Source organism: Camarhynchus parvulus, chromosome 8 (assembly GCF_901933205.1).
Source record: "Camarhynchus parvulus chromosome 8, STF_HiC, whole genome shotgun sequence".
In the NCBI taxonomy this organism is placed as follows: domain Eukaryota; kingdom Metazoa; phylum Chordata; class Aves; order Passeriformes; family Thraupidae; genus Camarhynchus; species Camarhynchus parvulus.
This window is the reverse complement of record NC_044578.1, coordinates 26,957,968-26,984,725: the sequence shown is the minus strand read 5'-3', so window position 1 is coordinate 26,984,725 and position 26,758 is coordinate 26,957,968. Positions and strand designations below refer to the sequence as shown.

Genomic DNA, 26,758 nt, shown 5'->3' with positions numbered 1-26,758 from the left:
ATTAAAGCAGGTTGACAAAAGCATTGTCTCAGAATAGGATTTTGGATTTATCTGGGAAATAATTTTAGAAATCTAAAAGTAATTACAAGGACATGCACAGCTACTCATAAACCTCATCTTCTCCACAGCACCAATTTACTACTCTCTTGACAAACATGAAACACACTAAACACACGATACTAAAATACACCATCAAAATTAATTGTTTAGGAAGTCTACTACTTCATTCCTCCAAAGCAGCAATTAAAAAACAATAGAAGGATAAATTATACCCAAAACACTTCAAGCTGAATAAAAACTCAAGCTCAGCAACATGGGAAAGATCAGCTTAGAGAAAATTGGCAACCAGACTGAAATGAATGAATCCTGCAGTTTGTAATAATCACAACTCCAAAGAGCCAACAGCCTGCTAGATAAGTCACTTCATATTCCCTACCTGCCCTCTTTCCCTGCACTGCTCCTTCAATCCCCTGATCATGTAGAGAGGAAAATCCTCCTCCTTACACACTGTTGCTGTAGACAAAATGTTTATTTTATTTCCAACCACAACTCCATTTCTTGAACTTCACCTGTTTGTCTCAACTAAGCAAAGCATATCCTGACCAACTCTGCTGTTCAAAGGAATGGGCCTGCATCCCTTGCATCTTTCACAGATATCCCAATTTAAAAAATGACACAAACTTAAATAATATTATTTAAGAAAAGTGTTTCAGTAACAGGGAAATTTTCTAATTATATTTTACTTCACCTCTCAGCCTTGTACAACCAAAAGGATAACAAGGACTTTGGCTTTACAGGTGGAAGACTATTAATACAACCTCACAAGAACAGCAGTTGTGTTTGTATAGCACCTAACCAGTACAGTCCTCAAATGTGAGCTGGGAAACTCTGGGCATCCCTCCAAAACCAACACACACTCACACACACACACACACGTGTGTGCGCACACACAGAAACAAATTAAAATACTTGTGGTTGAAAGGTGACACATAAAAAAGTGAATAAAAAGGTATTATACATGACCTGATATACTACTAAATCTCTCAATTTTCTGTTCTGCTAGAAACAGTTTGCTAAAAAACAGAAAGGATAATCAGAAACATCAGGTAGTGGCATTTAATTGCTATGCTACCTAAAGTGCATAAGCTGTCCTGAATCTGAATTTACTAACCCGTGTCCTAACAAGCCTTAAAAATCCCAAACCCACTCAATCTTCCACAGAAGGAAGTAAATCATACTTATTAACTATATTTAAGGAAATTCCCGGTAACAGGCACCTGCACTATTATGCAGGATTTTATAAACCACTGTATTTGTAGAATTACCTCTGAATGACTTGTACTGATCTTTTCTTTTAGCCTTCTAAGTCTTCTGTAAAGAGCATTTCTCTAAACCTATTGGATGCATTTCTATGAAATCTAAAATAATTTTGAAAGCATACAAGGGTAATCCTCTTTCAAATGTAATTGGCACTGCCGTTGTGAAGAAACCAGAAAGATCAATGGCAGTAAATTGAATGCACTCACGTGCTGGCTGAGCATGGACAGGACCAATCCCGGATCCTGTACTTCTTGTAGAGCGTAATCTCTGTGGCTTTTGCTACTTCTAACACCAGTCAGATGTTATCAAATATTCTGATACCTACCCAAAACCATCACACACAGAGTTTTAACGTTTTCCACATGTATTGGAGAATTCATGCCTTTAACAACTGGAACTGTTTCTTATTAAGTGAACGTCAAGAATTGAATGCGACATTCTGTTGAACATTCTTCTAGACTACAAATGCTTCATTTTTCCTGTTGTATCCAGCCAGGCTGCCCCTTTTATTCCCAGCAACACAAATAGAGTTTTATCAGCCTGAAAGAATCTTTCTTCTAAATGAAGCCCAGTACTGTAATAACTTGAAAGGCATCTTTAGGCAGCATAGTAAAAATGTTTGATTTGTAATTGCCTGCTGAACTCTTGCACAGTCCGTTGCCATATGGTACCTCCCTTCTACTGGCAAACAATCTTTCCTTGTTCCTAACTTCTCAGCCTCCCTACCCCCTCCTTTTCTGGAGGGTATGGATAGGAAATCCGAAGGAGGAGTTTCTCCTGCTCTCCGAGTGCTCGCGGTGACATCATAGGTGGGCTGAACGGCTGAGCCGAGTGTGTGTTTGTTTAAAAAAACACTGTCCAAAAGTGATGTATATGGAATCTGGGTCAGCTGTAGCTGGTTAGAGCACTTCTGCATGTGAGAATTAAACACTGCAGTTTCAAAAAACATCTCTCTCTCTCCTGGAATAACGCATATTGGAGCATTACTTTTTTTCTTTTTTTTTAACTGATTAGTTAGCTTGGTTATCGTATGGAGAAACCCAATTCCTCAATACAGCTTGGATCTAACGTAGAAAGACAAAAGCAATTTTCAGCTCCAGCTGCAGATTAACACTCCACACCATCGGGTAATATAGGAAGCAAAAGCAATTTGGCCTCTGGATTTTCCATCTGCCACAGAAGCAAACCAGCTGGAAGACTTTATTTCTTGGTAAGTTTTAAAGTTATTCTTACTTACAAATTTAATTTTGAGCTATTTCTGAATGCTACATGCATCTCCCTCAACATACAATTGTGAAGAAAGAAATCCCTCTCAGCCTGAGAAACATTTGACAACTAACATTAAGACTCATTTTTGTGGCATTTGGTAGACTTTGGAAAGAATTTAAAAAGGCACTGCATAAGAGCACAGACTAACTTGTTCCAGTTGTAGGGATGAACAAGTTTCGGTTGTTTAGCTGTATTGTTATCTACAGTTACAGAAAATTAGCACTACCAGATTCTTTGCTAAGCATGTAATTTGGGTACTGTGAACATACTCATGTGAAATTCTGATCTTACCAGAAGGCAAAAGCCAAAAATCCTATCGATTTCAGGCAGCTGGATTTCACCCAACACCAGAGCATAGACCTAGCATTACTAGAACTAGAAAATGGATACCTCAATAAAACCACTGTGAAAAGTCCCAAGCAAATCAATGCACATCTGTAAGTAGCAATCATTGTATATCGTTTCAAGTATGGTTTTATTTATGGTACTTCTGAGAAGCTGAAGTTGCCTGAGCCTAGAGCCAACCAAGAAACCAGTCATACACTGATTCAGAACATAATCGAGTTTGTAGCACAATCAATTGTGCAGCTGAAAATCCAAAGGCATTGCTGCAAAAGGCACCAATACCTTCCTTATTTGTACCTCAATTGAACTGCAGTTTGTTTCTAAACAAAGATCCATTTCATAAACATGAAATGCAGTCTACAAAGCAACACTACATTAAGTGGAAAATTGAGGGGTTTGTCACAGTTCACTAGTGGAAGAAAGGAAGAAGAATGCTGCTGCTAATCGATGATTAAAACAAGAAAGTTGTTTACAAACAGAAGACAAAAGTACAGATGAAAACAAAAAAAATACTTGCTTATACATAGGAAAAGCGTAGAAAACTTTCTTCATACTGACTTGGAAATTAAAATACAGTAAATAATCCAGAACAATGCAAATGAACTTCAGTGATGTATTTGCATTTACAAACTCAGAGCTGCCTGACACGGTAAGAGAGAATGAAGGGGCTGATGCTAAAAGGAGACACAAAGTGTTACAAACTTAATTAAGATTTAGTAGCTACCAGAGGAAAAAAGTCTGAAGCAGCCTTGATAAACAAGAAAGAGAGATCCTTTCCAAGTTCTTGAGCCCGTTTCCTTACAATTCTTTTGTGCTGATTCACATAAGGAGGAGAAAATAATCTAAACAACAACACAACCCCCCTTTGAAGCACATAATGTGCTTTGGACACCAGACTCCATTCATTCATCATCAGCCAAGGGCTTGATTTACACTGCTTAGAACAATTCCTAAACCTTCCACAAATGAAAACAGCTGAGCCAATAATTTTAAAGCAATAAACTGGCTGTATACAAGGTTTTAACTCTCTCTCCTTTGCTGCCTTCCAACTTTAGAGTTCAAATTTTGAAATGTTTGTTTTAAAACAAATAATGCAACACTAATATTATGCTGCTGCCAAAAGAATGATCTGAAGTACAGTGAAAAAAAATATACTATTTGAAGTTTTAAAGGAACTTACTAAAAAGAATGGAAATTCTGAACATTTAAACTTTAGCAGTAACTACATGGCTCTGTCGAGTTTTAGTTATTGTTTTATTGGGCTTTGTTTTTTGTAACGTGTCCTATTGGTTTGGTCCTTAAAATGTATACACCAATGAATGAAGTACAATTTCCTACAGCAAGCATAACTGGATGCTTAATATCTTCAGTATCTGTTCTAAGCAGAACTCTGGAGCCCCAAAATCACACATTGCCAACAAAATGCACCACTGCATTGTACCTGCCTGTTCAAACAATGCAAATACACACAGTGGTTGCCAACAAATGCAAAAGAACCCTCATGCTAAAAAAACCTCACAAAAAATCTGGAAATGCCATGAAATTTTGCTGTGCTTTTAGAATATCTACTGTGACAAGATCAACAAATCTCTTCTGCAGAGAATTTCTAAGAAGTTATCATTTGCAAAAGGGGCACGTTTTCAATGACAACCTCAAAACCCCCTGAAGATTTTTAGATTGCCTTTCCTAAAAGGAATCAGATTGATGGCAATCTCTGAAGCAGAATTCTGTGACTCAATACATCACATATCTGATGAACAAAACCCAAGAACATATTATTCCTGGAACCCAGTCAATACAATTGAAAGTAATCCTGTTATTTCAGCAGAGGCAGAGGGAAAAGCACTTGTTTATATAGGGAGAAGTAACTTACTTAAATCCAGAGATATACTGAAATCCATGGGAACATTTCTCCTATAGGAAGAGGGTTTTTCCCACCTTAATACTACTTCTAATGTCACAGACCCACTTTTAAGCTAAAAAAATCTACAAAAATCCTCACTTAGCCTGTGCAGACATAGGGGAACACAGCTGGGTTTATTGATTTCAGCTGCTAAGGCAAAGCTCAACAGAAAATGAAGTCTGTGTAACATCAATAACTGAGCTCCCTGATTAGCTGGTATCATGGGCAGAGCATCTTTAGTGTCACGATTGTAATTTACTTTCTTAAAGAACCCAGTCTGTTTCTCTTCCTGTTACACGTAAGAGGGCACTGCTGGCATTTATCACTTGACCATATTCTCCTAATAAATATTTGGAATAAAGATAAGTACTGATACTGAATTTTCCATACAAAAGGAATCCTATATTCCCATTTATCTGCAACAGCTTTGTTACAATCACCCCTATCACCCTACACTGCCCAGGGAGAACGAGCCTTTGTCAGCTCTGGAAGAACAGATTCCAATTTGTGTTGTGGGTTTCCAAATTTTACATCCTGCTGAACATGACTCACAGCAGTGCAACAAAGAACAAATAGTTTGTTGTGCAGAAAGCTAAAAAATGCCAAATATATACCAGCTTCCCCACATCATGATCCATGCATATCTGTACTTGTGATCACAATATTTCTAGGTGGGGGGGGGGTAACACAGTCTGTGTTACAGCACTTAAAAATAGAAGTTACTGGCTTGTTTTGCTCTTTTAAATTGGATTTTTGTACCTTTAAACACTTTTTAAAGTAATAAATCAAAAACTATTTTTGAAAGCAAGTTGGGTTTTTTTTTGCACAGGGATCACTCTGGAAAAAGAAAGAAATCAAAAGAAATGGCGTTAAGTATAAAATAGTATTGAAGCCCTGTCTACAGCTCTGAGTGTTTCTGACAAGCTGATGAAGAAGCTTGTGCTGCTGTGAATAACTGCACATTTTCTTCTGCAGAAGCTATAAAACATCAGCAGGCCAGAACATACATAAGGAAACTTCTACAGAAATCTGAGGCCCAAAACTGGGCGGCACAGAAACACGACAGAACCAGCTGAAATGACAGTTTGTTCTCATCTAAAAAACATGACATTTAATAAAGAGTTAGACAACATGTTTCAAAGCAATGGTATCTGTGATCACAAGATATTTGCTGCATTTCCAAGGTCTGCACCAGCAGCTCCACTCAGCAGAGGTGACTCCAAACCTTCAGGGATTGTTGTAGACTGGTTCTGCCTGAGCTGATCCCTGAGCCTCAGCTGTCTCCTAACAGTTCTGCCACTACCTAAACCTGGGAATCCAGCACAAAATGTGTCTGATCTAAAAACCCTAAAACTATTTCCCAACTCTAATTTTAATTCGTCATTTAGGTCTTACATATTAGGCTATCATTCTGGGATACTTTGGATAAACAGCTCCTATTTTTTTAAGCTGCTTGCCCAGAACATCACGAAATTTCTGAAACAGTATTTTCATTTCCTTCTAAGCTGATTAAAACTCCAGGTAAATATCTTGCTCAGAACCTATTATTGTAGAACAAATTAGGCATTAAGCTGCTCAAACTTGACAAGCAATATTTTAAAACACTTCATTTTTTCAACATCAGCATTTCCATGGAAGCATATACATTCCCTACCAGGTAGATTCTCAGAAGAAATTCATCCCTGCTTATCTGAATGTCTCAGTTTACTAAAAGATATTTCTGAATTTCAAATTCTAGGGCATAATCTTATGCAGCTGCTGGATTTGGCTATGCTGTATTAGACCCTTTAATTAATTTAATGGTCTGACAGCACATGTATAGACAGAGCTTGAAACTTCAATACATAAGGGTAAAAGTTCAAAATGAACACATTTAATATTAAAAGAAATGCAGAAAGCAGACTGCAGCAGAATATATGGCTAGAATGTGGACTGTGTTGCAAAGTGATTTGTTTTGAAAGATTAATTTAAGTTCTATGTATTTTTTGGGGAAAATGTGCTGCTCTGGGGAAAAATCCCCAGCCATTCATTATTTCAGTAACTCTGTAGGGTCTTTAAAAGTTCCCAAGAACTAAAATGTTATTCATTTTCTTGGACTATGAAGTACCTATTACACCCTGTGAAATGAAAACAGCAAAATACTGGACTTGTACCATGGCTTCATCCTCAACCATATGCCACAAAGTCTCTTTCCCTCAATCTGCAAATACTAAATGCAAAAGTATCAAAAAATGAGTTAGGAGATGCAAAGAGGTTTTAAACTTCAGACAATTAATTCAGCTCATCTTTGTCAAATTAGAAACCACACACAGACCAGTTTCCCATGTGCTTCCCATGATGCATGTGAACATTTAACCTAATGAACTACCAAATCTGAGCACTGTCCAAGTGATTAATATTTTAAATGCCTGAAATTACCAAAGAAAAACACACAACCAGCTCTGGAGAAAAGTGATACTTTTTCCTAACTTTTTTTTTCTTTAAACAGAAGTTACAGTTTCAGCAGAGAAATATTAACACAAAATTATTAAGTTTTGTTTTTGATAGTAGACACAAAAATACCTATTACTGCAAACTAAGATAAGTATTTTAAAATAAACTCCTCAAACTTATGGTGTTCCCTCCATTTATGCAGCATAAGAAAGGATTTTTAGTATGTGTTAAGTATGTTTTCTTCCCTTTACAGATGCAGGGTTTGCAATACAACCATCAGACAAACAAAAAGTTACCAAACATTTAAGCAGAATTCCTAGCTCCAACTCCTGATTGCATGTACATCATGGTTTAAAGCTTGTAACCACTGCTCTTAGTGAAGCCAAAAAACAAAGGCTTGACAGGTTTCCTGAGGCTGAGCAGACACCATTTGCTACAATAATATTAAAGCCAGTAACAGAACTGGGAAAAGGGACCCGACCCAAAAGTCACCTTCTCATTTGTAATGTGATTATAAAGGAAGCAGCAGAGCTCTGCTCTCCTTTGGGATCACTGTGTCAGGAATGCCAAATGCACTTCCACTTGGACCCAGCAGGAACAGAAGGATAATTAACTTTGCCTGCTCTTACTGTATTACTCTTTGTAATTATCCAAAGGCCACTGTAGAAAGGCTATCCAAAAGTTGGCAAAAGGAGGCTGGAAAGGAAAGCCAGATCAACAGCTGAGATAAGAAGAGTGATCTGATTCACAGAGCAAACAAACCATAAAAATGAAGGTTTTTTTTCTTTATTTAAGTGCTACCTTTGTTTATCATCTCAAATATTTAAAACTAAAAAACAGGTCTCAAAAAATATTCCCAGATCTTTATCATTGCACTTTAACTCTTTAGAGTTAAAAGAAATTCCTAGCTTTCTTTAAAAGAGGAATGAAACACTTCAGTATGGTTTTTATAATGAAAACATACCTGATACTTCAGCATTATTTGGATAAAGTTGTTCTCAGAGATACAAAAATAGTGTGGCAACAATTCTAAATGTTCACCTCAGGACAACTGAATAGGGACACACATGCAGAGCAAACAGTGTTCAAAGCTTTCCTTACAAATTCAGAGTCACTTGAGTAAGTAATTTTTGATGCTTGCAACAATATCTAATCTCCTGCCTAACACTCATGTCCAAAAATAGTCTTAAAGATGCGTTTTTCAAGTCTACTAAAACTGTGTACATATAAACTTGAAAAATAGGTGTTTATATGAATCAGTATGTATATAGTATTTAACAAATTATACATATCTATCTCTATATAAAGCTAAAGGAAGAGCAGAAAAGCTTATATAATCCAAATTCCAACATTTATATAAATAATTGCATCTCCCTCCTTCCCTTCCTGGAGGGATTTTGCAAGCACTCCATGCTCCATAACCTTGTGCAGGTAATTGCAGTGAGCACAGATCTGAGTGATCTGATAATGGAGCGCAACACAAGATCTAAGCACAACAATGTTTCTGAAAAGTTACCCATTGCAACAACTCCTTTACTAAATCCTGTATCTAAATTATAGTGTTTCCTGCTCAAAACAGCCAGCCAATATAATGGAATCTAACTCCAAGGAAGAGATGCCAAAGGCTTGGCTGCAAACACGCAAGCATGGCAAACCCATCAGTTTAGGCAGTTTAAAAGTCCAGGAGCTTTAGTTATGCCTCTGGTTGAATGACTGATCTTTTATCTGTTCAACAGGCTCCTGGCAGTGGTCACACGTGCTTTACAATGAAGATACTGAAGTGGACTTTGGGTGTCCTGCTGTTCCTGCTGCTGTCTATCGGGCGCTGTGCAGAGCAATCCACGCCGAGCAAGATGCCCCAGCAGAGGCAGCCTCGCTCAGCAGATGGGCCAGAGGAAGGGAAGAAATGTGGTTACACCTTCCTGGTCCCAGAACAAAAAATCACAGGGCCAATCTGCGTGAACACGAATGACCCGGGCACTGGGAACAGGAAAGATGAAGTCACCAGGATGGACATTGAGAACCTGAAGGATGTGCTGTCCAAGCAGAAGAGGGAGATTGACATTTTGCAGCTGGTGGTGGATGTGGACGGGAACATTGTGAACGAAGTCAAACTACTGAGGAAAGAAAGTCGGAACATGAACTCTCGTGTGACCCAACTGTACATGCAGCTCCTGCACGAGATAATTCGCAAGCGCGACAACTCACTCGAGCTTTCCCAGCTGGAAAACAAAGTCCTTAATGTTACCACAGAAATGCTGAAGATGGCAACAAAATACAAGGAGCTGGAAGTAAAATACGCGTCGCTAACCGACCTGGTGAACAACCAGTCTGTGACAATCTCGCTGCTGGAGGAGCAGTGCCTGAGGATCTTCTCGCGCCAGGACCCCCACGGGTCCCCGCCCCTGGTGCAGGTGGTGCCCCAGCACATCCCAAACAGCCAGCCCTACACTCCTGTCCTGCTGGGGGGCAACGAGATCCAGAGAGACCCCGGCTACCCCCGGGACAGAGACGTACGGCCACCGCCTGACCCCGCCACTGCTCCCACAAAGAGCCCTTTCAGAGTGCCCCCTCTGGCTCTGATCAACGAGGGTGAGTTACCTGTCACTATTTATCTAACCTGAGATCTCCCCACTTCTGAGGGAAAACGTCCTGACTGCTGAATCTTTGCTTCCTTTTTGCCAGGGTAGGGATTAAAAGCGCGAGATGGTATTTCTTGTTTGGACTCAGAGGTTTGTTAGTTCTTGTAGCTGCATTTCTCTTCACAGAGAAAAGCAAGGCACAAATTCCCAAGGATATTTTCTGGGATTCACATTCTTCGCACCTCAGAGAGAGAAAAAACAATTCTTATCTCACAATTGCTGCTCCTCTTGTTGTTCACAAGTGGAATGCACTGTGGAAGATTGTTTACCTGAAGGGAATTGCTAATTGGATTCTGGTGATGGTGTTTTGATTCTTTGACCAATTGAATCCATGTGTGTGTGTGTCAGGACTGTTGGCTGACAGTCACAAGATTCTGGGCAGTTGAGTGCAGTTGAGTTGAGTGCTTGGCAGATTCAGTGTAATATAGTATAGAATAATGCAGTATAATAAAGTAATTAATTAGCCTTCTGATAAGATGGAGTCCTTTTCATCTCTGCCATCATCAGGGCTGCCCTGCTTTTACTCTAAGTTCTTATCTCTATTATATTATTAAGTGTGAGTTCTACAGCACTTCACTCTAAGAAACTAAAAATGGAGCTGTGTCTCTCTCTCTACGAGGCTTTTTAAGGATAAACTGTCCAATTAAGAAATGACACCTAAATTATTTTGACTTTTAACCCAATAACCAACCACCCATGTCCTGCAACGTGGACTTTTTTATCCAATTACACAAAACCACCCAAACCTGTGGAGAAGGTGGTGAAGAAGAAGGACCAGCCTCTGTTCTAAAACCTCCATCTTGCTTTATACTATATTACTCATTATATTATTATTATATTATTATTATGTTACTATATTCTATAACCTGAAACTCTAAGTTTTCTACCATGTGACATTACACTCTTCTATTCAAACTCCACATCCATAGTCTCAGTTTTACCATTCAATTTTGGAAGCCTTCTCCACGGCCTCAGGTCAAATGCAGCATTCTCTTGGGGGTCAGTGCCTGTCAGCACAGAAAGTCTAAAATTCTCAGTAACCAGGGTTCCAACACCCAGCCACAGAAACAGAAGGAAGAATTTAAAATACTGGTGTAGCTCACTCTTGCTCCTGATTTTCTCTCCCCCTTCTACCTCCCAGGGAAAGCTTTAGTTTGCCAATTGGCCTAAACCTCCCTGAGATGAATTTGTTGAAATGGCAATACCCAGAAATGCAATCTGAACAATACTCACCTTCAAGTCACAAAGTGTTGGGGTTGCTTTCTGCAGCTGGATTTGAGTTATGAAAATATGAAAATTCAGTATTAGCATAAATTTTCTAATATTTACCCATTGCTTTGATGATGCCTGCTATCTACATGTTACAGTAGTTGGCAAGAGTGAATAAGAGGAACTAATTAATCATAAACAAATTAAATAATTTCAAGTTTTTGTCCTTTCTACTTACATTTGAAGAAAATTCTATTAGAAGAATTTTCATCCTTCTATTCTGACCTGCTTTAAAATGAACATCTAAATCCACCAACACAGTCATGCAATGAGTCTCTAAGTGTTTATTGAAATATTCAAGAGTGGTAAGTTTGAAAGGATAATTGAATTGAGGCTGAATCCAACTAGAGACACTCAGCTTTGAAAATTTAAAATCAGTAACTACACTCCCAGTACCTGTTGTCAGTGGGGGATGGCAAGTTAAACCAAAACCATAAATATTATGAAAACACATTCAGGTGACTGTATCTCATCTTCACATGTTACACTCTTTAGGTCATTAGATAAATTCATGTATCACTAGGAATCAAAATTAGTGACAAGACAATTAACTACCTCTGAGCTGCCCTGAACTCTATCAGGTTTCTCACTTTATTGAAATTTTGACAGAATTGCTATTTTAAAAAAATTCAAGGATTCAGAAAACCAAGTTTTTCTCAGACTTCCCTTTGAATGCTTGCTCTTGGCTTCTGCTAGCACAGCAAAAGGGTTTGGTGTGGGGTTTTGGGTTTAGGTGGCTGTTTTGGTTTTGTTTCTTTCAAATTGCTTTTAGTCACAGCTGAAGGTTGAACTTGGTTCCTAAGATGAAGCCAAACATTCATTTGTGACTGTTCTGCAGCATTACACCCAACCAGCTGCTCATGTAAAGAACAACTATTTTTATTCAAAGTCTGCAGAAAATTCAGGCATGAGCCCAAGCAAAATGCCAGATGTCATGTGAATTTCAGTGGCACATCATGACAGAAAGGAAACAGCTCATATCAAAGCATTGCTGATGTCTGGTCAGACAGCACAAGTACAATTCTTAAAAAAGCCATGACTTCCTGCTTCCCAGCAAAGCCTCCCTTCCAGGTTCTGCTCTCAACACATCTTTTTCTCAATTCACGCCGGCTGCACGTACAAAAGATGCAACAGCACTAAGTATTATCCTCTGAGTTATCTACCCTGGTGTTCACTGACCCCTCCACCCCTAGAAGTTGAGAGTTTGAATCCATTTTTGGAAGAGAACACAAAGAAACTGTAACATTATTTCACCTTCCTTTAACACTAGACCCTTGAGTTGGAAGTTTAAGTGTTTCTTGCAGTGCTTGGGAAAGGGAGGCTCAGAATTGCGACAGCTGGTAGAGCATCAGTTACCACAACCAAAATTTGGACATTCCAACACAATGCCCAGTCCCTATCACTGATTTTTAAAATTAAGGTAAACAGATTTCATGGTGCACAGAATCAAAACCAGGTCATAGAAGAAACATCTTTACGGTTAAAAGATAAAGATTTTTCAGAATGTATAAAGATGTCAAAAAAGACCAATGAAAACCAGACAGTCCCAATTTGAAACAGGCCAGTTAAAGACTGATGTCAGAACAAATACCTGCACCTCCTCACAAATACTTGCATGCAGCAGATGGGTCAGAAAGGTCAATTTGCATCTGATTATTGTGAGAGGAGAGTAAAATGCAAAATATATGGGGAACAAAAGGATGAAGTTCTGTTTTCTGAGTATGGTAGTTATTTTGTACAAAAATTGCTCTAAAAGTGGAAGAAAGTTAATGTGGTCACAGACAGAATTATGAGCCTGGATCTGGACATACCTGTGAATTGTAGTTGTCACAATTACCTTAACATTTGGAATAATAACCAGTGACCCCTAAAATTACTGCCACTATTTTTGCAAAAAGTAGTTTCAAGTGAAACTTGAAAATTAAACACTGCCCCATATAATAATTTCTAATACCTCTTGGTTAACAATATAGCTTCTTTTTTTAATATATGTCCAATTTTATTTTGGACTTTTCCTCTACTAATGCCCCCAAAATCCTCCCTATGAAACTTATACAAGCACAAGTTCTGTATCATCTGCTCAAGATAACATTTGGCATCTCAAAATGGGTTTCAGCCATCAAGTTATCAAGCTTTCAACTTAAAATATTTAATCTCTTCTCTACTTCATTTAATTTAGCACAGAATATGGTCTGCACTAAATCATTAATCTAAGCCACAATTTTGGAAATGAAATATTTAGCAGATCATCTTCTCAGAGTATTTCTGACTTAGCACTGTCTCAGCGACTTATGTACACAGACTGTAACAAAAGACTAGATGTGCATGAGATACTTAGTCCTGACATAAACTATAAAACCTGTAAAAATTTAAACAGAAATCCATGCTTTTTTCATCAATCAAGCCTCCACCCACACCAGCGCTGTGGAGAATCTCTCACTTTCACAAACCTCAGTATTTCCTGAACAAGATCAGTTCTTATAACGTGAACATGAAATAATTATACCTAACAAAGAATTTACTTCAGTAAAAAGATTCAAAGCTGTACACCAAAAATTATGGGATATGTTGGATTTCCTTACATTCAGAGCAGAAGTCTCTTACCTCTACCACAACATTAATTTATGTTAATAAATGCAGACAAAGCTGAGCATCAAAGCACATGAGCTGCATCCTGTGAACTTAAAGCCAGCTGAACTCCAGAAGTGATCCAAGTACTACATAAACAGACTGGTACAATTCTGTCTGCCTTAAAAACTGCTTAAAATGACCCCAAACATCTGCTTGGGTCTCTCATGAAAAAAACAAATGCTCAAGTCTTCCTCCAATAATAATCATGTGGCATAACACTCAGATAACAGCAGATCTAATTAAACCATTCTTAGTGTTCAATTAACACTACAAAATATATGGTTTATTTGTTCATATTTTTCCTAAAGCAATAATTGTTTTACAAAATTACTTCTGGAACAACATCCCTGTTCAGTTATAGAGCCCCCAAATTTACTTCAGAGAGATCAAGGAAGGGGAATGAGACCCAGCTTAGTCCAGGAAATTATCCATCCCCTGGACAAACTCTGGGAATTTTAATTGTGAACAAGAGGGGGAAAAAAGCACTTGTATACCTAAGCTACAGGATTTCTTTCCTGAGGTGCCACTGCTTGCACTGGAAGAATGACAAAGCCATGCCAATCCTGACAGTGCACAATACCTACAGCAATGGCTCAGTGTCTGTGACATTCCTGTCACAGCCACAAGCTCTGAGTACCTCTCATTAGACACACAAGCTTCATGCACTCTAATTATGCTTTACAGATTTCTTGCTAATTACATACTTGTCCAACTGACAACTACTACCTGAAAATCTTAAAAAAATGCAATTTTCAGCTTGCTTTTGTCACACAAGCTTAATCTGTAGCGAAGTGCCTTTCCCTCAGCCTCTACTTTTGATTAAAGAATAACCTCAACAAATTTTTTCTATGCTGTTTTGCACATGAGCTGTTTCTGTGACTGATGGGTTCTCTCTGAATTTCCAAAAAGATTTGAGAAAATAAACCCTCTGGAAGGAGAGAAAGGCTGTAGCTAATTTATTTTCAGATATGCTGAGTTTTCAAACACATTTAGGGCATCCACCACTAACTAGTCATCAGAACACACTTTGCTTTTCATTAGTAAATTACCAGTTTCTTTAAATCAACTGAAGTAATGACACACAAACAAAATTTTTTCAAAAAGGAAAAAATAAAAACATTACTAAAAATTGAAAGGCAAACTAGGCAAAATTTTCAGAGACATGTAAGCTGCATCCTTCTCAGAGAATTACCAGATGGTCTTCTCTAAGTGTTACTTGTAAAACCACCATTCACATGGACTAAAACAGAGCTTTCAAGCAGCACTCACAACAGCAACAGGAATTTTGTGCAACCACAGCCCTGAGAACAAATATGTGAGTCCTTTTAGCTGCCCAAAAACCCTTCTCCATTGCTTGCTTATTTCCTTCATCAGTATCCATCTACACACATCACGCCAGGATGACACAGGAAACTTAAGAAGAGTTCTCTCCACATGTAACAGCCTAATTCTCAAACTGCCTAAGTACATAACAGCAGAAAATAATGCAGCATAAGAATTCTCTCTAAGAGAAAAATTTCATATCTGTAGACTCTGGCAGTAGATATTTCTTATAGCAGCTCTCAAACTATGTATCTATTCAGAAATAGGTAGGGCTGGTTGGGTATCCTGGGTTTGTTTTGGTTTTTACTTCCACCAGTTTCAAACTGGTGTGCCAGAAAATGAAGGAAATTGATGTCTGCCCTTTGCACAAGAGAAGGAAATAATTAATGAAAAAAAAAATCATATTGTTTCTCAGTATCAAGAGCTGCTTGTATACTTTGTATAAAGTATACAAGTATACTTATATATAAAAGTATAAACCTTTGCCACAGCAGACAAAAAATCAGGTGCTGGTAACCAAAGTCCATTATTTATTTAGCAAAATGAAATTTTTGTTCCAAAACACATGGAGAGAGGATACTGACATGTTTATTTATACATACAATTAAACTCAGACAGCAACTTTTTGCACTGTTTTCCATGGTAGGTTTATACCTTAACTGAATTCCTGACTTTCCATTACAAAATATTCCTGGACAAAGGGCACTGCACAGCCAATCTTGGAGGCTTACAGTATTTCTTTTCCAAAAGGTCCATTCAAAGACTGCCAACAAGCCAGGGAAGCTGGGCATGCCAACAGTGGGATTTACATGATCAAACCCAAAAACAGCAACGAGCCAATGCAACTGTGGTGTGAGAACAGCCTGGACCCTGGAGGATGGGCAGTGATCCAGAAGAGGACAGATGGATCTGTCAACTTTTTCAGGAACTGGGACAGTTACAAGGTAAATTCTAGAATGCAGAACATCAGTGGGCAAAGAAAGATAATTGAAAAGAGTGATCATCCCTCAGAGGCAACCACATTTCAGTGAGAATGTCCCATTTCCCCCCATGCACAGTTAACTTTGTATGAACCAACCTGGCTGAGACAGCCTGGGTTTGTAATGCACAACGCAAATGGGACACATGTTATTCTAGACAGTGGCTGGGAAGTCATTAATTACAAAGTTCTAACTGAACACATGATTTTTATTAACACACTGAGAACTACAGTGAGTATTTGTAAAGCTTCATTTGTCTCCCTCATGAATAAGCAAACTCAGCCAGCGAAATTATTCATTTAAACACACTAAGAGATTTGCTGGATTGAGGGCTTAGCTTAAAAATAGTTCTAATAATGAATTAAAGGAAGTAATTTCCACCCATTAATTTAGGTTAGAAACCTAAAGATGTCAGGCTGGTGAAAGGAAACACTGCTGTGTGTTGCTGTGATATTGTGCACTAGCAGGCAGAATCTCTAGGATGACAAAAGGATGCTGCTCTGGAGGAATTACATGCTAAATAGGAAATTTGAAAATAATTTGTTTGGGATAATAATAACGATAGTAATAATATTAATAATAATAATTATATATAGGACACAAATTAACATGAGGATTTTAGCTTCTTGCATTTTTGGAAATTTGTGATTCAAATATTAATCCCTAAATCAATAATAACTAAAACAATTATTCAATAATCAGTCAAACAAATAATTATGCAAAGCCTTTACTTCTCAGAGCAGTCCATGGTTGGTTCTGGAGTTGCTAAATGTTATAAAATGTTTTAAGGCAGTTATGGAGTGCCTTATAAAGCAATCATAAACATCCTGAACCTAATGCAACATGAAACACTAACAACACTGGTTTACTTGGGGAAAGCACACAGCAGATAGGAAATATCACTTCACAGCTACTGTGCTGGGAGTGATTTGAAAGAAAATATGTCTTTTATATTTAATTTCTAATAAATCCTGTAAAGAACACAGAGGAATAGTGTGATTAAATTCACAGTAAAAAACAACACCAGTTGCAATACAGAAGCAAAAGAAGTTATTTGCCTTGAACGCTGACACTGTGCAATCATAAATACCTTTTTCAACCTGGAATTATAACCTAAAATTCCATTATTCACCCATTATCACAAATCTCCTTAGCTTTGTCTAGAAATAGTGTTTCAGTTTCCCTATTCTCCCTCCCTTTACCTTAAAAAGAGGAGGACAGAAAGAACAGAGATGTTTTGCCACCATTAATGGTGCTGGCAGCATCTCATGCAGCTTAGCAGTCCCAATGCAGCAAAATAAAGCACTTGAATGCATGGGCTGAAGTCATTCAGAAGTTCAGAGGCTCTCAGTACCCATGTGCCCCTGGTTTATCACACTCCTGCCGATGAATGTTTTAACAAACAGAGAACTAAGCTAACAGCACCTTCCCATCTTTTGCACAGAAAGGATTTGGGAACATTGATGGAGAGTACTGGCTGGGACTGGAAAACATCTACATGCTCACCAATCAGGATAATTACAGACTCTTGATTGAGCTGGAGGACTGGAGCAACAAGAAGGTGTACGCAGAGTACAGCAGCTTCCGCCTGGAGCCCGAGAGCGAATTCTACCGCCTGCGCCTGGGCACCTACCAGGGCAACGCTGGAGACTCCATGATATGGCACAATGGAAAGCAATTCACCACACTGGACAGGGACAGGGACATGTATTCAGGTAAGCAAAGCGGTGTGCCTGTGAAAAGTGAGTTAAGTGTGTTCCACCAGTGACATCGCCTCAAAAAATACAGCATAGGACCAAAAAAGTGTGCAAATTCTGGTAAAATAACCCTACTGGGAGATGCTTTGAATCTATGATGATAAAAACCACATTGGAAAGGCCCCCTTCGAGCCCCTACACCTGTCAGAAATTCAAAATCAATCACCCTCACTGACAACACTCTGCAGCAATTTTCTGTTTAGCTCATCACTTGCATGTGACTGCAACCAGAGTATTTGTCCAGGTGATCTCTGACTAGTGCTGCTGCCACAGAATCGCCAGGAACTAAAGCCTCTGAAGAGCATGAAAGGAACTGCAAGAGTGCAGAGGTTAATACTTAAGAAAGGGGCCCATCATTTGGTTTTTGCACTCCTTAAAGCTCCCTTTCTCTCATTTCCGCCAGTTTTTCCCTTGCAGTAACAGGAAGCTTGGGGAGTGCAATACTTCAACTGCCTTTCCTCAGCTGTCAATAACCATAAAGCTGGACAAATCCTGCAAACTCTTAGACAAGCCTGTAACAGTAAAAACACAAGTTACAAGCAGCTCTTTGTGGAACCCTGGCCCCGTGTGCTGCTCGGGGCTGTATCAACTCACGTTGCTTCCGCTGGAGTATTTCTAAACAGCACATAACCCGAGTTCCTTGGGTGTTAGCTCATGGACAAGCAGTGCTGGCAGGCTGAGAAGAGCTCTCTCCTTCATTTTCAGCTGTCACATTAAAGACCATGTCAATAACCCCCCCTCCAGCAATGGCTGCTGTTACACCAGAATTCATAACTTAGCAAGAACAGCAAGCTGCGACCACAACAGGCTATGAAATACTTCCAAGCTGCCTCTGTGAATAAGCCACAATATGAAAACATTTAGCAAACCTCCCTTTGTACTGCTCAAAGCTGAAGCTCACCCATGTCCTTCTGTTCCACAGGAAACTGTGCTCACTTCCACAAGGGTGGCTGGTGGTACAACGCCTGTGCCCACTCCAACCTCAACGGGGTCTGGTACCGAGGGGGCCACTACAGGAGCAAGTACCAGGATGGAATCTTTTGGGCTGAGTACCGGGGAGGTTCCTACTCCTTGAAAGCAGTTCAGATGATGATCAGACCTATAGACTGAGGAGGAAAATCCCCCAGTGCTCCCACATAAAATTCTCAGTGTTTGAGCTCCAGAAAAAAAAAAAAATGTTACTTTTTAATCATTATTTTGCACAATCTGCCCCTGCAAAAAGCAGGTCTACAGTTTTCCTGTCTTCTTTCCCCTGTCATGTTCCCCTCTCCTTTATTAGGACCCTTCTCTACTGTGACAGTGTTTTTTTTTAAACACACATTCACAAAAGCAGATATTTGTGCTTGCAAAGCATATTTATCTTTTTTTTTGAAGATCAACACGCTCGATGTAAACAGTCAAAACTGGTAAAAAATTCCAGGTCTTTGACAAGATATAAGCTTTTCCAGTTCAAAAAGCTTATGCTTTTTCAGGTTAGCTCAACCCTTAAATGTAAATATGTGAAATGACATTGTCTTGCTTTAATGTGAAAATTGGTTAGTTATTTAACAATTTATTTAAAAATGTTGGTATTACTTTCAATGAAAAATATGACTTCACATTACTGTTTGATATTTACTCCAAGAACCTACATAAAAAATTTTAGCTTTGCCAGCAGAGAGAGATTTTTGCAACAAACAATTATTTCAAAATGAAGAGGCAAATTTAACACAAAGTACAGAACTTAGGGAATTCTCTACACTGCTAAGATCTGCAAGCTCTACCTTCTGTAAAAATTCAGGCAAAATGTTCCTTGCATAAGAAAATCAATTGTATAAAATTATTGATAAACCTGAGACAATCAAATTACTTGGTACTTTTTTTACTTTCAAGCTTTCTAATTAAACTTTGAAATTAAATGGCAAAACTGAAGGTCCTGGTACTAAAATCATGACTTGACACTTCCCTGCTCCAATTAGGAGTGATGAGGGTTGACCAAGCATTCACACATAGTCATTGAGATATGAGATATATATCCCTGAATATTAGAAGTTTTCCTTCAACACTGCTTTCTGCTCCCACAGTAAAACAAAGGTTAGAAATCAGCTCTGAGTGTGTTCTCCCTGACATCCCAAACTTGGGCTGCTCTTATGACACAGATGTTTCCCTTCCCTTACCCCTATACAACTTTTGATACTGTTTAGACTAAATTTTAGCTTCTAGATATCAGATTTTCACTGGAATTAATAAGTAATTTAAGAAATTAAATAGAAAATACTTTCCCAACATTTAACAAAAACTATATCACACATTGATTCAAAAGAAGATATTTCCAAAATCAGATGCAACCAAACATTTGCCTTAGGTACCAGAATCTTTCTTCCTGTTACATAAAATTATTTTATAACTGCACTTATAGCCACACAGGTTGCTAAATTTAATTTTATATTATGTAAAACTGAATATGCTGTTCTGAACTGTAATCAATGTGTTTGTTTAGCAACCCATAGGTGCCTCCAGGATTGTAAGGAACTTTGTCCCTATTTAAAATAAGAAACCATAATCTAGTATTATTGTTATGCTAAATTAGTCAATATCAATTACTATGCAAAGCCTCAGATGTAATTCAGAGGAGAAAAACCAGCATTTTGCTTTCAGAACACACCCTTTGGAGCAGAGATAAAGCTTCATTGATAATGTATGGCTGCAAGGCTTGTAGTTAAATCTTTGGTCAGAGATCAAAGCCAACCAGTTCCACCAATATTTAATTGGGGTTGGCAGCGGTGGGGAATCAGTCCCAGCATATTCCATTCCCAAGTTCCAAGAATTTTAACTGACACAAATGTTTATGATTACAATTCTGGAATTGTTCTTCATATAAGGAATATTTGTTTGTTACAAATATCATACAGACCTCATTGATTGAGTGTCTTGCAAAACATTTTTTAATTGCAAATGCTTAAAATTCTGACTCTCTATAGCCTCTCCTTTTTTCTCTATGGTAGCTGGATAGAAGAGCAGTTCAGGTAAACTTAAAAAAAGGAAAATGCCCTCCAAAACATTCCTTTAATGATCACTTCTGACAGCTTTTAGTTCATTCAACAGGCAGATTTCCTCTCCTTGGCAGACAGCGTATTTTACCCCATGAATCTCTTGCCTGCTACAAAAACAGTGTTTGTTTATTCAGGGCACTCAGTGAAAGGTGTACTTTGCAGAAACCCCAAAGTAAAATTAGCTTGCACTCAACCTTGTAATTAAATCTTATATATTAGACATCTAAAAAGTGAGCCTTCCCCAGTTTAAAGCTGCAGGATGGCATTAATTAAACATCATTACAAAATCCACCCAGAAACCTCAGACTGTATAAATGCTGTGCTCTGAAAGGAAAGAGTTAATTAAGTTGCCAATTTAAGATTATGAGGAAGGAAAGCATAGCAAGTCTTCTTCAGGTTGGTTCATACTCTGTATAATAACTCACTTTCAAGTGCTTGTAACTCTATCAGTTTGCAGCTTTTGGGCTGAATTTTCTAAGCAGGGTGAATGACTTTAAAAGTTCAATGTTTTCTCTCACACCTTTTCTTTTGAAAGATTTTCAAAAGAGCCTGTAGCATCCCTCAGGCTTCTTGCCCTGGGTATTCAGAAGGGAAGGATAAAGCCTTCACCATTCCTCTACCATCAGTCCAAATTTAACCAGGCAGACCTCAAGAAAGTTCAACTTGTATGAAACCTGAAACACGGTTTTCACATCTGCTTCCAAAATCTATTGCAAACACTATCACTGAAGCAGCTGAATATTCCTCTGATGATTACTTAATAACCTGTTTTCAGCTTTTCTCTTTCTGGATATCACTCCTCAAAGATGGCTATAAGAAAAATATCTCACAAGGTAGTACTGCTTAGTTAAATAAAAACCTTACTTCTCAAGATACGGCTCAGTTGTTTCATTGTGCAATCTCAAATGGATCACAGTTCTGGAATGAGACTCCCTTGGAGAAGAGGGTTTTACTCTAAGGTGAAATAGAACATCACATGCACAGCACCCATTTGTTCTGGCTGCTTCAGCTGTCTGGGTGATGCAACACTGATGACATATCCCACACTGTGTATCAAGGGCCTGATGCTGAACGTATTTATTGATGTTGCACAGCTTTTCACACTCCCATTTAAGTGAGTGCACACTGATGATGTGCTGCTCTCACCTGCTTTTCTAGAATTCTGGAATCACATCACAATCACTGCTGCAAGGAGCTGAGAAACATTTTTATTTCCTCTCCCCAGCTAAATGTGGAAGCACATCATTATCTTGTCCACAGAGGGTGAGCTGTGGAAATCTGTACTTCTGTGGCTCCACTCCTATTGGCAAAACCTACACCAAGAAAGCACTTCAGCTTTTTCTTATAATGCCAAGATGGGCATAAAAAAAAATCTATACCCACATCTGGTATTTGGCTGCATAAGGGTGAAACATTCATCCTTGAAATTGCAGCTGAAATTCCTTTATATGCTCACTTTCCCTGTGACCTTCCAAACAGAGATATCCATGACCAGTGTTCCTCTAGAGGGGATTTGCAATGGCAAATTTAATTGTATGACAAGTCTGATGCCCTACACTCTTCCAAAGAGCATTTTGAGGGAGTGTGGCATCTGCTGGCTCTCCCCACCAGGAGTGAAGAAGCCCCCACTCCCCCACAGAATGGTTCTCCTGAGGAATCCCTGCCCTGCACACGCCATGATCACCATTTCCATACGCAGACTTCTAGGCAGGCCTTCCAAAACTAGGAGCAGCATTACTCCCTTACAGAATCTTACAGCAGAAGTATTCCTTTTAGGGATTCTAAGCTGTAACTGATCAGCTTAAAACAGTAAGTTAAACAAACAGTTTAAGTCACTTCTGTTCCAAATGACTCTTATATTAGTAAAAATGCCTTGGGAAGAAAATGGAAGAAATAACAAATCTACTCAGGTCTTAGCAGAGATTAAAGCTTTTATCAAATGAGAAAACTTGGACTCAGCTATCAATCCTCCAAAGTGGATCCAGATTTAGCATGACTGTATGTTCAAGGCAATGTTTTTCTTTTTGCCACTTCTTTAAACTGCACAAAATTAATTTTAGAGGGAGTGCACCAGTGGGGATTCACTATTCTTTTGGAGAATTAAAAAAGGCTAGAGGACATTCCTTATGTCACTAATAAGAACTGGTATCACATGAAACCAGGTCACAACACATGCTTTAACTACAGCAGGTCACAGTAAAGAGCATTTCTTTCTTAACAGAAAAGAATTATATATTTCACTTCAAACTATCAAGTCAAGCCCAAAGGTTATTCTAATGCAAAAGTTACACAAGAAGCTGCAACTTATTGGGGAAAACATCTGTAACTGAATAAAACTTAAAAACTGTTTCCCAATATTTGGCTTGAGATTTTTACAACCAGCAAGAAAACAATTTGATGCTGGCTTCATGTTTCAAAAACCATGGCATACAGGTTAAAAGCATCAGAATAAGAAGCATTTCAGAACTATATATCAAGTCTCTATATTGTCCATGTACACAAGATGGGAAAGCTCCATGGTTCATCACATTACATAATATTTGATTTCCTTTTGTGCCTTAGTGTTTGTGCCAAACACTACAGGGCATTAAAATCTGGTCCCCCACAGTGAAGTATTTTTTTCTGTTTCTGTAGCAAGCATGTAAAATCCAACCAATTAACCCAGGAAAAGTTAACAGTCCAGCAGAGTAAAGGAAGTATCAAAATTCAGGAACAGAAATTGAAGTTTAATAGGCCTTAATGACCACAAGAGCTCATCTTGAATTCAGGTATAAGAGCAACTTATTATCTGCAAAAATACAAAGAATTGGATATACAGTGCCTTAATTTTGTGTGATTACCAACAGCTCATGAAACAAAAGCTACATTAAAAACAGCACACTTATCATTTTAATGCCTGTTTAGTTTAAGTAGCACTAAATTAGCTTGTAAACAAAACCAACACATATTAAATGCATTTATGTAGTTTTTAGATACATAGAATTATAATTTACTAATAATTATTCCAGAAGGCTGACTCAGTCATAACAGCCTAGTTTCTCTTGTCACATTGGTGCATATTAAATGCAGCAATATCTCCACATTTTACCATGTTCCAAACTCTAAGATCTGTATTTATTTCTCTCAGAGGCTTGCAATTTATAGCTTCTTATAAATTAAAAGCCATCATTATTAGAACAGTCAAATATTTATTATTTAGGAGGGCTAGCAGAACAGTCAAGTATTTAGTATTTAGGAGGGCTACAGATACAATGACTTCTCCAGAAGTCATTGTATCTGTACAACACGTGGCAAAATAGTTTCCTAGAAAACTGATACTGGATGTAAAACCTGCAGTGTTTGTGATCTTTAAGAGGTATTTTTCTTTTTGAGGTTCTGTCCTGCCACATACAGAGTGCTCAGAATCACCTTGGGTTGTAGATTCTCCACTCAAGTACTCAGACTTTCCTGAATGTTTAAAAGATGGTGTTTAGCTTGTGTAATTACTGGAGAAATAGGCTGCTTACCTAAGTAGGGAATACAAGGAGTCATCTTCAAGCTGCTGATGTAGTCTCTGAGCCTTTTGTAATTATCTTCTTTACTCATAACATATTCCAGCTTGTCAAAGGTGGCTTTATCCTTCCGACTCAGTAACTACGCAAAGGAAAAAGGCAAAACCAGATGAGTTTAAGTTTGATCTTGATTTCCTCTTTCACCCTTACCTTACAAGCAGATTTCCACTTCCCCATTGTTGTTGCTGTTATTGGTGTGCTGGATTTTTCTTTTTTTTTTAAACTCAACTGCTTCAAAATTACACCACTTACTTCTTGAAGAGGAGCACTTTGAAAGTTTACAAAGAAAAGCAACAATTCTGGGTGTTAAACTTAAAAATACTTCTAAAAATTAAGCAGGTAAAAATGCTGGTGTCCTGGAGGATCCTTCTGAAACAATATAAGTTACCAAAACACAAATCTAGCTAACACACACCAGAACTTCATGTGCTGTCCACTTCAGCAGTATTCATGCCAGTAACATTTTCATTCTGATTACCCAAAAGTGTGCTGGCTTGGAATGGGATGGAGTCAATTCTCTTCACAGTGGCTTGTATGGGCTATTATCTTGGATATGAGTAAGGATTTTATCTATGCTTTTTTTACAGAAAGCTCATGGACTTGTATTTGTCTGCCAACTGGCAATTTTACTGGCTCTTAATATCACAGAAATGTCCACTCTGAACAGAAAACTTAAAAGTCATGGTTCTCCTTCATTATCCATTCCTCCTGCCTCCAATGCCTTCCTTTGACAGAATTAACAGCAACCAGGCTTTGTTTGAGAGATGGGGAAAGTAAGTAAAGATATCTTCCAAACATCTTGCTGAATTGCTGCTGCAAAATTGCCTCAAAGTCTTCACTTCAACTCAGAGTCAGAATTTAACAGAGTGCAAGATGTTCCCACCAAACATTTTGGCAGGAGATTCAGTGTTCCAAGTCTCAGTCACAATTTTTCTCCTACAATGCAATGACAAGGGCCAGATCACTGAATTTCTACACATATTCCCTTTTCACTTCAGTTAAAGATCAGCCTAGGTGAGGCTGACAGAAGTGAAGTCTCCCTTCTGCAAATTCACTGTTGAAATTATTTGTTTTTACTTCAATTTCCTATAATCAACTCTTTATGAGGACAGACAAACTGAATGCTGGATCTCAGGAGAAAGCCAATAGTTGAGAGTGAATTGTCTCCCAAGACATACTCATCATTGACATTCCAGCAATTAACTAGCATCTTTAATTTAGGTCTGGTTCCAACACTCAAATGAGAACTGCAGACTCTTCCAGGAGAAGGAAGCAGCAGACTGATGTGACTCCAACCACCCAAATGTGACATTTTACTTTTGAAGCTCATCTCAAAGCTGGTTCCAAGTTTTATCAGCCTGGACTAGGCTTGTTTCTAATATCCTAAAATGTTCTGCCATCATTTAATGTCTGAAAGTTTTTTGTAGTTTTGCAGACTGAAAGGCGAGACAAGACTAACATATTTTCAAACTTGAATGAAATGAACTGTATTTTCCTCAAACCATGCTGATTTGCACACTCTTATTCAAGTCCGATGTATCTTTTCAGGCTCTTTGGATCATCTCATAACAAGCTGATCCTGCATGACTTCCCCTGGTGCTCCCAGGCCAATCCATGCCATGCCTCCACCTCCTGCACTCAGGGAGAAAAGTCCAGAGAAGCCAAGAACATTTGAAGTGTTTCTGTGAGGGCCAAGTAAGGACCTATTTCTTAGCCTTCAGCTTTGGAGCTGCTTCTTTTTTAAATCAAGTTTCTTCTTCTGTCTCTTGGACGAAAAGAACAGTAAAGAGCTGTATATATGCAGAGAAAATAAAAGCTAAGGCTGACAGTTTATAGCAGCAGGGAAGGATTTGGAGCCTTCTAAATTGCTCTTGGCTTTCTGGCTGTAGTGTGCCAACACTGAATACAACCTTTTAAAATGCCAGCAAGAAGAGATGAGGTCTCAGGATGCTGGCTCACCCCACTTCACATATTTAATGATTATTTCCTTTATTGCCCAAACCCTCACTGGTCATCGAGAATTCCTTTACATTAAATGGAGAGAAGCTGAATATTCTGTTCTGTGAACTTTCTTGGAAAGGCTCACAATTCTTCTCAAGTTTTGAATGGGGCAAATCACACATTAAAAGTAGCACTTACTATTCTCCAGAGTTCAGAGTGTGTGCAGGCAATGAGCGAGACAAATTTCAGACAAATGCAGACATACCGTCAGAAGACATGAATTCCATCTTTTTCAGGAACATTAGATTACCAAGCAAGTATTTAATGGCTCCTTTAAACTCTAGATTCCAACCATTTAAGGT

At 38.3% G+C, this 26,758-nt stretch overlaps 2 protein-coding genes across 5 annotated transcripts in view; one reads left to right on the top strand and one right to left on the bottom strand.

Moving 5' to 3' along the window:
* The window catches only part of RALGPS2 (Ral GEF with PH domain and SH3 binding motif 2), a 115,719-nt gene that overhangs the window by 37,084 nt on the left and 51,877 nt on the right, over positions 1-26,758 (bottom strand). For all 4 annotated transcript variants that reach the window (XM_030953759.1, XM_030953763.1, XM_030953760.1 and 1 more), the window contains exon 8: positions 24,411-24,537. In XM_030953759.1, the coding sequence (XP_030809619.1) occupies positions 24,411-24,537 (127 nt within the window). The remainder of the gene's footprint in view (positions 1-24,410; positions 24,538-26,758) is intronic.
* On the top strand, positions 1,906-22,238 carry ANGPTL1 (angiopoietin like 1). Its single transcript, XM_030953764.1, has 5 exons — positions 1,906-2,530; positions 9,007-9,862; positions 15,886-16,079; positions 17,560-17,830; positions 18,795-22,238. Exons 2-5 carry the CDS (start codon positions 9,037-9,039, stop codon positions 18,980-18,982), a joined length of 1,479 nt encoding a protein of 492 aa, XP_030809624.1. The 5' UTR covers positions 1,906-2,530; positions 9,007-9,036; the 3' UTR covers positions 18,983-22,238.

Excerpts from the sequence above, each read along its gene's own strand:
- ANGPTL1 (XM_030953764.1), top strand. The coding sequence starts at position 9,037 with ATGAAGATACTGAAGTGGACTTTGGGTGTCCTGCTGTTCCTGCTGCTG. Across the intron at positions 16,080-17,559 it reads GGAACTGGGACAGTTACAAG|AAAGGATTTGGGAACATTGA; the intron begins GTAAATTCTAGA and ends TCTTTTGCACAG. Across the intron at positions 17,831-18,794 it reads GGACAGGGACATGTATTCAG|GAAACTGTGCTCACTTCCAC; the intron begins GTAAGCAAAGCG and ends TCTGTTCCACAG.